General features: G+C 39.1%; 1 protein-coding gene across 1 annotated transcript in view; it reads left to right on the forward strand.

Moving 5' to 3' along the window:
• The window catches only part of LOC106064832 (uncharacterized), a 99507-nt gene that overhangs the window by 15228 nt on the left and 70771 nt on the right, over nucleotides 1–13508 (forward strand). The window contains exons 4-7 of the mRNA XM_056017635.1: nucleotides 4901–5023; nucleotides 5644–5770; nucleotides 12113–12287; nucleotides 13014–13233. Of these exons, the coding sequence (XP_055873610.1) occupies nucleotides 4901–5023; nucleotides 5644–5770; nucleotides 12113–12287; nucleotides 13014–13233 (645 nt within the window). The remainder of the gene's footprint in view (nucleotides 1–4900; nucleotides 5024–5643; nucleotides 5771–12112; nucleotides 12288–13013; nucleotides 13234–13508) is intronic.

A 13508-nucleotide genomic window follows, 5' to 3' on the forward strand; every position in this document is an offset into this window, starting at 1 on the left:
GAAACGTCAAGCGGCGTTATGACCGTGCCGCTGATAACTTATCATCAAAGGCCAAGGTGTGGTGGAAGTAAGACCATGTTTCACTTTATTTTATTTTTCAATCGCTCTTTCTTGAAAATGGGCGAGTCATTTTTAGCCTTGAAGTAAGGTTTTATTTTGTTCTAATAAAGGCGGACTTCCTTTTAAGCATTAAAGTTACAAAATGTGCTATAGGCTTTATTTCTATTGATATTTCATTTCTACATGTATATGTAAGTATGTATTTAGTTTTGGCCTATGTACGTAAAGAGCACATTAGTGATTCCTTTGAATTACTCGCCGAATCCATGCCACAACACGATCGGATGCCGGAACTGTTATCCTACTTCGAGCATACCTTTGTACGTGGTGGCAGACAGCGTGGCAGAGGAGATAACTATGTACGTGGTCGCAGACAGCGTGGCAGAGGAGATAACTATGTACCTGGTGGCAGACAGCGTGGCAGAGGAGATAACTATGTACGTGGTCGTAGACAGTGTGGCAGAGGAGATAACTTTGTACCTGGTGGCAGACAGCGTGGCAGAGGAGATAACTTTGTACCTGGTGGCAGACAGCGTGGCAGAGGAGATAACTATGTACGTGGTTGTAGACAGCGTGGCAGAGGAGATAACTATGTACGTGGTCGCAGAAAGCGTGGCAGAGGAGATAACTATGTACGTGGTCGCAGACAGCGTGGCAGAGGAGATAACTATGTACGTGGTCGCAGACAGCGTGGCAGAGGAGATAACTATGTACCTGGTGGCAGACAGCGTGGCAGAGGAGATAACTATGTACCTGGTGGCAGACAGCGTGGCAGAGGAGATAACTATGTACCTGGTGGCAGACAGCGTGGCAGAGGAGATAACTATGTACCTGGTGGCAGACAGCGTGGCAGAGGAGATAACTATGTACCTGGTGGCAGACAGCGTGGCAGAGGAGATAACTATGTACGTGGTCGTAGACAGCGTGGCAGAGGAGATAACTATGTACGTGGTCGTAGACAGCGTGGCAGAGGAGATAACTATGTACGTGGTGGCAGACAGCGTGGTAGAGGAGATAACTATGTACGTGGTGGCAGACAGCGTGGCAGAGGAGGTAACTATGTACGTGGTCGTAGACAGCGTGGCAGAGGAGATAACTATGTACGTGGTGGCAGACAGCGTGGCAGAGGAGATAACTATGCTTCAGCTTTATTTCCTCCAAGTACATGGAATAAATATATGGACGTAATCGGTGGTGTTGCGCGAAGGAATAACGCTGTGGAGGGTTGGCATCACGCCCTCCAATCTGTATTTTCATGCCACCATCCAACTATGTGGACATAGGTCTATATCCAAAATCCATCTATGTCTGTTAAGATGTTTGTCTGAGCTATCTCTAGGTCAACTGAATATATTCTGATATTGTTCTTTGCCTTATTCTGAAAACTGATGTTCCTTTAGCTGCATAAACCGTAGTTGAAGAAATTGCAGTGTCTTGTATAGAAAACTTTTCTAAAGTCTATCTTGAGTGGGTTCAAGAAAAGATTCATTAATAAGCATTTTTGTTTTCTTGTGAACGCGCTTTTGTTGAAACTTGTAGTCAACTTTGAACTCATTTGCAATCTCATTAGCATCAATCAAATTGCCCTCAAAGCCAATATCTCGGTATGGCTGCAGCACCATCGTTGGTTTAAAGTGTGGATGTGTAGCCAGAAGCTAAGTACGTTTGAGCTAGGCTTAAATACCTATCAAGGAAGCTCATGGTTTGATACCCGTCTACTGAGAACCTATTGACAGCACGGAAAACCTACTCCCAGATACCCCCCTCTATCACTGGTTCACAAATGAGATTGGACCATAGCTCACAGTATGCTAGAAGCATGAAAGTAACGCTATATAAAAACTATTATACAAGGGAAAGAAACATTGCTAGTAAAATTAACTTGAAACAGTAAAAAGTTTGAGAAAGATAGTGCAAGGTAAAAAATATAGCTTCTCATTTCACGTACTGAAAATTCAAGCTCAATTTTCTTGAGCATCATCTGTGCTTCCTGCTAGTTCTTCTAAAGCATCACACACTTAAGCATCTTTAACACTTTCCATTCTACATTTTTATCGTGTTTCTGCTAATGGTTTAGCAAACATACCGTTGACATGCTTTTTCAAAAGAGTCCATCTTTTTGTACATAAATCAAAACGTGTGTATATACACAGCAGGGTTTTTAAAAATTCATGGCATATGAATAAGCTTTAGATATATCTCCTAGAACAATATTAAAATTACGGAGTTTGTGATTTTTTTTCCAATCCTATAAGCTAAAGGTATATGTATTTCGTTAGTTAATTAAAGTTACCAAAATCGTGTAAATGACTAATTATTTTGACTATTTAAGTCCTACATGTTTAGAAGCCCGTGAAAAGAGCCATGACTGATAGCGATATGCTAAATGTTATTTGTGTGACACCTGCCTGGTGCGGGTCTCAATTCGGAGAAATCGGGAATTTCGGCTTAAGACCGGCCTTGGTTACATAGCAAGGCACACAAAAATATATTTAAATATTACCAGCTGTTATGACTGCCAAATTACAAATGTAAATGGAAAGGACCAAATTGTGGAATCCTGTGCACGAGTTTGCTTTAGATAATATCCCGAATGTAGATCTCAAATAGATAAATTAAATAATGTTATTGATGGCGAGGCTGGTGTTTCTGTTAGGACCTAAGAAATTGATTTTCTTTATTTTTTTCTCAGGCTGTTATTTGAGTTATCGTATTTTTTTAATTTAATGCAGCCAAGCATTTGAAAGAAAAACTATTTAATGTGTTAAATTATTTATATTGAAGGCTGGGGGTAAAAAAAATAATAAATTAGCTCATGATTTCAACCGTTTCAACATAACGAAACAAAGGTAGCAGTTAGTCCATAATAAAACTTAAAATTATATAGATATATATATAATTATATATTATATTCTAATTATTTAGTTCCTCAATTTTTTTTTAGATTAAACAATATATAGAATATTTAACAAAAATTAGAATCTTGATTATTAACGTAATTTCTAAACCCCAAATGCTCTTTGAGAAAGCTTTATTTGTTTCAACTTTATCTATTTAAACTTTTATTTCTGGCAAATTTTATTCAAGTGACCTAAACACAGGATACATAGTTTCCTAGAATAAACGTGTAGTCTTCATGTATGATTGTCATACTAGATTTTTCTTGTATAGAATGCTAATTTCTAATCATGACATATTAATCCCGAAACTCAGTGTTTAAGAAATTGTAATTGTTAATAGCTTGAGAGTGTAATGAAAAATATTTCCAATAGAGAGTTTGTTTAAAAGATATTCTCAGATGCGGGCTACAAAAGGTCCATCTATTTGAAAAGTAATTCTTTGTAAAAAAGTGAGGTTTTAGTAGTTTCATCACAAATATAATCTACAATGTACTAGCTATCAATAACCAAAATCTAAACTTTACATAGACTTAGAACCTTCCGCACCGCTCGGCGCATTGGTTGGCAAGCTATCTCCACAATGATCTGTCACTGGCAATGTCTGAAGCCTCTTCTTACCTGGTGTTTACTGTTCTGAGGTCTTCCATGAAAGTTATACGAGGGCGTCCCTGTTTGCACTTTCCTTGTATAAACTCCATGTCATCGCATTTCTTGGTATGCGTCATTCAATTTGTCGGAGAAAATGTCAGGCAAACTGTATGCGACGCTCTGTCACAACCTCACTAAGTGTTCCACTCTCAGTTCGGCGTAGGATCTCCTTGTTTGAGACCGAATCTGAATAGCTTAATCTTAAAATCTATCTTAGCCATCTGTTTTGAGCTACATTTAGTCTTTTCTCAATTTTGGCAAATGACTTCCACGTCTCAAATGCATATGCTGCTGATGACGACTCTGTCAAGTAGGTGTATTTTTGGCTAAAGTTCAATTGTCCAAATAGTCGCAGCCTTTGCAAAATGCTCGCTGCTTTTCCTATTCGTCACTCTACATCATGATAGGCATCTTCATTGTTTGTAAAGATGCTGACTAGAGATGTGAACTTGTCCAACTTTTTAAGCTCTGACTCACCAAGTCTTAAAGTGGCATCCTTCGCATAATTTTAGGCTTATCCTAGTTTATTCAGAGGCAAATACAAGGTACCGTTACTATGCTCTCTGTCATTCCTTGATGCATATATTTGTAGATCTGAGTAGTGCAAATGTCATAGAATCTGGACGAATTTTTCAAGGATGCCATATTGTCTTACTATTTTCCGTAGTGATTCTCAAATGCTTTTCTAAAATCTACGAAAATGACGTTGTTGGTATTCGAGACTTTGTGTTATGATATTTCATAGAGCGAAGATCTGCTCCGCACATGTTCGGTCTATATGGAAGTTTGCTTGCTCTTCTCTGAGCCTCTCGTCTACAGACTGTTGAAGTCGCCTCAACAGAACAGTGCTAAAAAGTTTGCCCGCAACAAAGAGGGAATGATGTCTCTTCAGTTGTTGCAATATATCAAATTACCCTTTCTAGAAGGCTTTTAATCATTGTTTGTTTTCAGTCCTCAGGCACTTTAGTAGTTTGCCAAGAAAGTAGTAAGCGATCAGTCATTCTATTAGCAGTGCACTGTCCCCCTTGTTTTAACATTTCTGCTGACACCTTGTTTATGCCTGATGCTTTGTTGTTCTTTAGGACTGTAGAGGCCATGGTATCCTCCTCTGTTGTAATTGATCTTAACATTATTGTCCTTAGAGGGTCCTTGAATGTGTACGTCAGGTCTGCTGACGATTTGTTTAGGGTCTCTTTAAGTGCTCTTTGCTCTTTCCTTTACCTCTACTTAAAATGTTTAAGAAACCAAAATTATGACAAAGTTTTTAGGAATTTTTAAAAATGTATTTGCAGAAAATATTTTACAGAGAAGTCGAAGTTTTGAGAGGACTACCTGATCATCGTCGTATAATACAATTCTTTGGATATTGTGTTTCAGAATTATATTGTTCATTGTATCTAGCATACATGAAACTGGTGAGAGAAAAATTTATAAAAAGTTTTAAGAAATATATTTTAAATAATTATCTCCATTATCTAATTGTTTATGTGACTAACTAAATATGTGCTTTGTAAAGTAATAGGAAAAATTATTTGGAACGCTGAATCATTTGCTTTTTAAAAAAAAAAATCGTTTGGAAGAATGTTTCGAAAAAGAAGCGATCTCTTTTCTACTTAAAAAGAAAAGTCTTTCTATTTGTAATATTTCATGTATTTCATACATCTCTTTTCTTTGTGTTTGTCTTAATTTTGTGTAATTATTTGATCCTTAGTTCGTCAATTTGCTTTTAACCTTTTTTTAAAACAATTCCTTTTTTTTTCTTTTATGCATTGATGGCATCTGAAATCTGTTTGTCAAATATCATGCAATATAACAGACCATTGTACACATTATTTAAGTTTATGACTTAAAAGATACCTATTAAAGAGCTTAGCATATTAAAGTATTTGTAAAAACGTTAATGATTTAACAAATATATTTTTTGTTTCCTCATTCGTCTCAATTTAGAAACAATATTTAGTCAATTAAGATATAGGAAATTTTCAATAAAAGATAATTAATTTTAATAAAATTGACCATTTAAATTTTGTTACAGGGTTGTATTAGTGAGGCATTACGTGAAGGACCTTTCACTGAAGAAAAGTGTTTTCTTTATACCGGTCAAATTCTAGAAGGTTTAGAATTCTTACACAATAAAGGTGTTATACATAGAGACATAAAAGGTATTAAAATCATGCTGCATCATTTTTTCATTGGTCAAGATGCAGTTTGGAAGTAAAAATTAATGTTTAAAAATTATTATTATTTTTGATGCATCTTTTTAATTTTATTATATTGTTACGATAATAGGGATAATGGGAAGCGTGGTCGAGAGGCTAAGTGAGCTTGAACTTGGCTTGTCTTGGCTACCTAGAAGGGGGCTCGAGGTTCGACACCCGACTCAGGCAGAGTTGCGTTTACTGAGCGCCTAAAGGCAGCACGGAAAACCAACTCCTAGATACCCCCTCCCCCCCCCCCACTGGTCCACAAATGAGAATTGGACCAAAGCGCTCTGAGCATACTATAAGCATGAAAGTAGCGCTATATAAAAGCTATACTAATAATAATCTCTCTCCTACTAAGGCGTTCTGTAAACCCTGCTAAACACACAACACATCAACACATCAACACATCAAGAACCTGAAAACAAGAGCTCCAAAATAATCTGGTTCTTTAATGAATGAATAAGTAGATAACAGTCAATACTAGACAATTGGCAACAAACATATCAACAACTAAAATGTTACTCTGTACATCACCGTACAAAACTCTACTGTCTCTATCTCTTCCTGGACTTGTACATAGCACTTGAGGACTCAACCAAGACTTCATAGTCGACTCAAAGTCCCGGTCTCAACGCTCTCCGGTCTTGAACTCCGCTTTCTTACACTCTGTGTCTGTGGTCTGTGCAGGCCTATGATCAGGTGACCATAACACTCGTCATATTTGCGTGCAGAGTTCATACTAGTACTGTCCTTTGTCAATCGACAGCCTTTAACCTGAGTGATAGCCTGAATCGTGTGTGTCAGTAGGCCGCACACACATTAACCCTTTTGCGCCGCCAATAGGGTTATAACAATATTTTAAGTATTTGCACATTTTATTCTCCGGCCTTGGTCGGAGTGTAATTCCCTAGGAGCACCAATACGGCTAATCCAACTCTCCACAAGTGTTTCCGCTATGGTGGTGGCTTCTTGGTTTTGTATCGCATATGCTTCGGGCCACTTAGTAAAATAATCTATCACTATTGAAATGTACTTATTCCCTCTCTGGGACTTAGGAAATGGTCCTGCTACATCGATCGGTATTCTTTCGAATGGATTACCGACGTTGTATTGCTGCATACGTCCCCTCGTTCTCCTGTGTGGACCTTTTGCTGCTGCACATGTGTCGCACCTTCGGCACCATTCATCTACATCATCTAGGTAGCCGAACAAGTAAAACCGCTGGCGTACTTTTTCAAAGGTCTTGCTGACGCCTAAATGTGACCAACTGAAATTATTATGGATCTCTTGCAGCACCTCAGCAACTCTCACTTTGGGCAACAACAGCTGTAACTGATTGCATGTCCCATCTGCCGTTTCCCAGACTCTCTTGAGAACTCCATTTTCGATTGTCAGTGAGTCCCATTGCGCCCAATATACCTTGGTGGCAGCTCCCATATCGGAAAGGTGATGCCATTCCGATCTTTGCCTGTCTTCCATCATTAGCAGAATGTGGAGTTAGATCTTCATCTTTTAACTGGTCTTCTCGGATTCATTCGTCGGACCATAACCCGGAAGCTTGTACCCCAAGACGTTGGCAATCAATGATAACTCCCTTTTCTTCAACCTTGCTGCATACTTACATTCCATTTTGCAAGGTCGTCGAGACAGCGCGTCAGCATTCTGGTGGGTTTGTCCTTTTCGGTGATGTGTCTCGAAGTCATAGGTTTGCAAACGTTCAATCAACCTGGCGACTTGTCCTTCAGGATTTTAAAATGACAACAGCCATTGAATAGCAGCGTGATCTGTCCTAAGGATGAATTTTTGCCCATATAAGTATTTGTGGAAATGTTGTATGGCATCCACAACTGCCAGTAGCTCACGTCTTGTAACACAGTAGTTTCTCTCGGCTTTGGACGAGCTCCGAATGAAGTAAGCTTTAACCCTCTCAGTTCCATCAACTTTAGGGATAAGACAGCGCCTATTCCGGTATTGCTTGCATCAATGTCAAGTATGAACGTCTCGCCTGGTATCGGGTAGGCCAGAATGGGTGATGAAACAAGAGCCATTTTAAGTCGCTCAAAGGCCTCCTGACATACCGTTGTCTAAATTAACGGCCGCCTTGGTTCTGTCAATTGATGAAGGGCGCTACAGAGGCTAGAGAAGTTTGGCACGAAACGTCTGTAGTAAGTGCAGAGTCCAAGAAAGCTTCTTAACTCCTGGATATTAACGGGGATCGGCCATCCATCTACGGCTTTAACTTTATCCGGGTCTTTGCTGACTCCTTTCTTCGACACGATGTGTCCAAGTTACTTGACGCTTCTTCTGAACAAGGAGCACTTCTTTGGATTCAATTTCATTCCAGCGTTTCTAATTCGTTCGAATACTTCCTTCAGGTTTGCGATATGTTCCTCGAAGGTTCTGCCTATGACGATAATGTCATCTAGGTAAACAAGATACGTGGTCCAGTTGAGTCCTCTTAACACATGCTCCATTAGTCTTTCAAAGGTGGCTGGGGCGTTGCGTTGAGTCCAAAAGGCATCACGGTAAATTGCAAGAGACTATTACCAGCAGAGAAGACAGTTTTATCTCTGTCCTCGGGGTGTAGTTCCACTTGCCAGTAACCGCTCTTCAGGTCAAGGGTTGAAAAGATCTGTGACCCAGCAAGTGTGTCCAATGTGTTGTCAATCCTAGGAAGCGGGTATCTGTCCTTTTGTGTGGCGTCATTTAATAATCTATAGTCGACACAAAATCTCGTGGATCCATCTTTCTTCTTTGCCAAGACGATGGGTGAACACCATGGACTGCTGAATGGTTCAACAACCCCTTGCTGCCTCATTCGTTCTATGATGTCCATAGCTTCTTGGTGTTTTGCTAGCGGCAGGCGACGTGGTTGCTGTCGTATAGGCCTAGTGTTTCCTGTGTCTATTCGATGCTGGATTAGATTTGTCCGCCTAAAGTCTATTTCATCAGATGGCAATATGCCAGAAAACTCTCTGAGGAATTGTTCTGCTTTGGTGTACTATTCTTTCGACATGATCGTTTAGACTTCTGTCAGAAGTTTAGTAACCTGCGGTTCACTGGACTCGAGTCTTTTTTCGTGGTTTTCACTGCTACAGTTACTTATCATCTCAAGAGCATGGCAACCAGTGATGGTGCTACCTTCCCGCAAATGTTTCTCTACTGTAGCGAGGTTCATAATTCTTACGGGTACCTTTTGGTCTTTCCCAATCGTGACTAGTGTCTTTCCAACTGCTGTGGTTAGTGTCCAAGCTTTCTACAAGCGCTGTTCCTTTCGTGGAATAGCGTCCTCAATCTTACCCCAAATGATCATTTCCGACTTAGCAGGCAAGGTTGTATTTTTTACTAACTTAACCCTTCTGACTCGGCCATCTTCTTAATTCTCGTCGCCAAGCAAGGGTACTTCGAGATCCCCACATTGTAAAGTGCCTCCGCCGATATTTAAGGAAAATCCAAATTTCAGCATGAAGTCGAGCCCTATTATGCAGTCATCTGTGACATCAGCAATCAGGAATTCGTGTTTGAATGACTGATTCCCAATCTCGACTGTTAAGTCGATAAAGCCTTTTATAGGCATCAGTTTTCTGCTGGCTGTTTTCAACGAGTATGTCCTAACTGGCGTTCTCTTGATATTGTCCACTTTATCTGACCGGATGACTGATCTTGTGTCTAAGAGGAAGCGATAGTTTTGACATATAATTTTTCCGATGATTTTCAGACTCTTACTCTGCCCTAGCACGGAAACCGCGATGATGGTTGTAGGGGCTCTCATTGTCTGTGTCGCCGGGTTCCGCCCCTTGAAGCCGGCGCGTGCTAGTTTCCCTGGTAACCCCGGGAACTTGGTCGTGCATACCTTTCTGATCTGTAATGGGTCCCGGTTTGTGGAAATCTTCTAGTGCAGCTTCTTTGTATATGTCCGAGTTCACCACAATTCCAGCATCGTACAGGAGCCCTAGGTTGATGTTCTGGTATCTGGTTTGTTTGTCGTTCATCTAGTGCCTCTTTCACCCTTCTCACAAGTAGTGCGAATTCTTCCTCTTTGACTTCCAACCTTCGGCCTTGATAAGCGCTCCCAGATGCGTCTCTAGCGGCTTCATATGAGAGAGCGTTTACAAAAGCTTCACTTGCCTTACGTCTACTACTAACTCTGGTGGCTTTCTTTAACTCGGGGTCTCGAAGCGCATCAATAAACGAGTCTGTGAAGATGACTCCCAGAAAATCTTTTGAGGCTGTCGTGTACGCCAGATGTGCGAGGCGTTCGATGTCTGTCTCTAGCTCCTGTAGTGTTTCATCGGGGGCGCTGTTGTCGGGTCTTTAGTTGCACACGATATACTTCTTGCAGATGTTCATCCCCGTATCGGAGTACCATAGCCTGGACAAGGGCTGAAAAGTCTTGCTGGTTCGGTAGTGACTGTAGCCATTCGGAGGCTTTTCCTCTTAGGGATAACACAAGGGCTGTCGCTTTCTCCTCCTCGCTGTTCCATTTGTTAACTTTGGCTGCTGCGTCAAATTGCTTTTTGTACACGGACCAGGACACGGAACCATCAAACACGGGGGGGCTTCATTTTCACTGAAACTTCAGGTACAAATGACGTCATATCTGCTTCTGGTACATTTGTGTGCTTGCGTTGGACTTGTATCTTCATTTCATCGAAGGCCTTCTCCACTGCGTCGACCCTCTGATTCATCTGCTTGTCAATGTTGGTGATTCTCTCCTCCACAGCATGTATGCGATGGTTCATTGCCAATAACTCCGTTTTGATTCCCGAGTCCATCGTGTCTATCTTGTAATTGGTGTTTCTTAGCTCCTAACGAACCGCTGCCATCTGTTCCTTTTTGCTACTGACGATCTCTTCTCGCAAATCCGGTTCGACTTCAAAAGGATATGCGTCCGGATCTTCCCCTTCTTACACAATTTCTTCTCGAAGGCGTGCTTGTAAGGTTTCTTTATTTCCGCTCGTCTTCAGATCTCGATTACGGAGCTCTTGCCTAAGTTCCTTCACAAGGAGTTGGTCTAGCGTTTTCGTAGTTGCCATTGCAGATCCCACTTCTGACACCAGTTGTTACAAATCTCACTATCCAGGCTCTCTGCAAACTGCACCATACACCACCAACTTAAAGAATTTAACAACTCAGGGCTCCAAAATAACGTAATAGTTTAATGTCAATAAATTACAGCCAATACTGTACAATTGGCTGCACGTAACACAAGACTTTACAAATATCTCTCCGCCGTATCAACTCTTGGACTGGCCTCTCTGTCTCGCCTCGGACTTGTACTGAGCCGTTGTAACGAACTGTAGATCGGGAAGTTGTGACTGACTGGTCTCTGATTCCTTCGCTCTTTATATAGGGTCCTTGCTGGCCTTCTAGAACCGGACAGAACGTCGCTCGACTATTCTGGGTGGTCAGATGACTACATCCCTCGTGACGCTTCTGAGCTCTGTTCACGACGTCGATCCTTCCCGAACCATCATGTTGACACTCGTCACGGCCGACCGTCGTAACTCGTCACGGTTGACCGCTCGTTTAGCGCTGGCCTGGGGCGATTTGCGTCGGCTGACTACACACACACACACCACTACCCCCATCTGTGTCACATCCAGGTTTATAACAATATATGTGTGTGTGTGTGTGTGTGAGTGTGTATGTGTGTGTTTGTGTGTTTTATACTTAAAACATTGAAACAAAATGCCTAATTTAAAATACTGCTTAATAAAATTGGTAAGCACTTTGTATGATAGTCACGGCAGTTTATCTTAAAAGGTAAACAAAAATATTTAAAAAACAATTTAAAAAAAATGTGTTAAAAAACCTAAATGACATCTTGTTTGTATTTCTAGAAATGAATATTTCTCTTTTAGGATTTTATGAAATCCAAAGGTTTATATATGGTGTAAACGTTGTTCTTTTTTTATACACATGGAACTCATTGCCACCTCGTACATACGAAAAATAGACAGAAAATGGTTTGCTTAATGAACAGCTTCGATAAACCCAAAAGTGTTTAACACTGTTATAAATTATAATATGTTTCGACAAATGTTGAAATTTTAGATATGATAAAACATTTATTCACAAATTAATGAAAAAATCAAATTTACGACATTATTTAATTGCTACAAGTATTAGCTCATTTAAATTATAATGTGTACAATGACAAAAAACTTACAAAATAAGTTGTACTACCCATAGTTAAACGATCTTTATTATGTATTTGTTATGGATTTTAATTTCTTACAATATCTGCAATGCTTAACATTATCGTTGTATCATTTAAGGTAATTTTTTTTTATTAAGGTCCAAATGTTTTACTAGAGGACGAAAATAATATCAGAATAACAGATTTCGGACTTGCTAAATTTATGGATGGTTCAGAAAATACAATGGAATTGGGAACGTGTCGATGGATGGCACCTGAGGTTGTTAACAGAAAACCGGATATGGAGCCATATAATTTTAAAGCAGACATTTGGTAGGTGCTATAAAAAAGCTGAATTATGTTTTGCTGAATTTATTTTAATTAAGTTACCTTATTTTTAACTTTAGTTGATTGTTAAACAAGAATTGATAAATGTCTTGCATTGTTAGTTGTTTTATTTCTTTTTGAAATGTAATAACCTTTTCCTGCCTGTCTATCTGTTTGTCTGGTACAAAGATTTCCCCCAACATTCAATTGTGAAATAAAGTAAAAAAAAAAATGCACATTTATTCATTATAAAGAGTACATATTAAGCAAATAAAACACAATTAGTCTATTAATTAATTAATTTTAATATAGGAAAAGAAGATAAAAAAATTAAATTAAATATGGCAGTAAATGTTGCTTTTATAAAAACTTTTTTTTTCTTTTTTTTTAAATTTTGCTAGACAAAATACTTTTTTTGTGAGTGATTTCTTTGCAGACGTTTATTTATATAAGAAAAAGGTTATCACGTTTAATTAAAAAATAGTTTTTTTATAATGTAGGACATAAAGTATTTCTTACATTAAAATTAAGCAGGCTACAAATCATCATGAAGTTAAATTGGTTTTAGTCTTTTTTTTATTCTACTCTCGAAAGGCGTTCGGTCAAACGGTCGACAGGCCATACACATCTAATAGCTATCACTTCCATTCTGCCTCCCTCCCATTTGAGGACCACTTAAATAAACAATCATTTAATTTTTTTTTATTTAGAATGTTTTTTTTTCTCTTTAAGGAGTGTGGGCTGTACAGCTCTAGAGATGATCACAGCAAAAGTACCTTTTCACGATCGCTCTAACATTGCAAATATAATATTTACTCTTCACAACGGTGAAAGTCCTAAACTCCCTAACAACATTTCAGAGAGAATGGAAAGATTCTTAAAACAAACTTTTGTGTTAAATCATAAAGAAAGATTTTCAGCAGGAAAACTTATTGAAGAATTTTTCGCTATAGTAAGTGCTGTTTAAATGTATTTTGATAATATTTAAGCGACTATGGGTTCACCGAACTCTAATGGGTATTTGACTTTATTTGGGGAAAATAAAGGCTGAAGGTCGTTGTGTTGGCTAAATGACACCCATAGAAACACATATGCTTAACATCTACTGCCCTATAGATCGCAAGGTTTAAAATGGTATTTTTTCATTTTTGTATTATTTTTTGTGTGTGTTTGTATGGGTAAACTTGAAGCTTAACACGAACCATTTCCTGTTTTTTTTAGAAAATA

Source organism: Biomphalaria glabrata, chromosome 18 (genome assembly GCF_947242115.1).
Source record: "Biomphalaria glabrata chromosome 18, xgBioGlab47.1, whole genome shotgun sequence".
Taxonomy (NCBI): domain Eukaryota; kingdom Metazoa; phylum Mollusca; class Gastropoda; family Planorbidae; genus Biomphalaria; species Biomphalaria glabrata.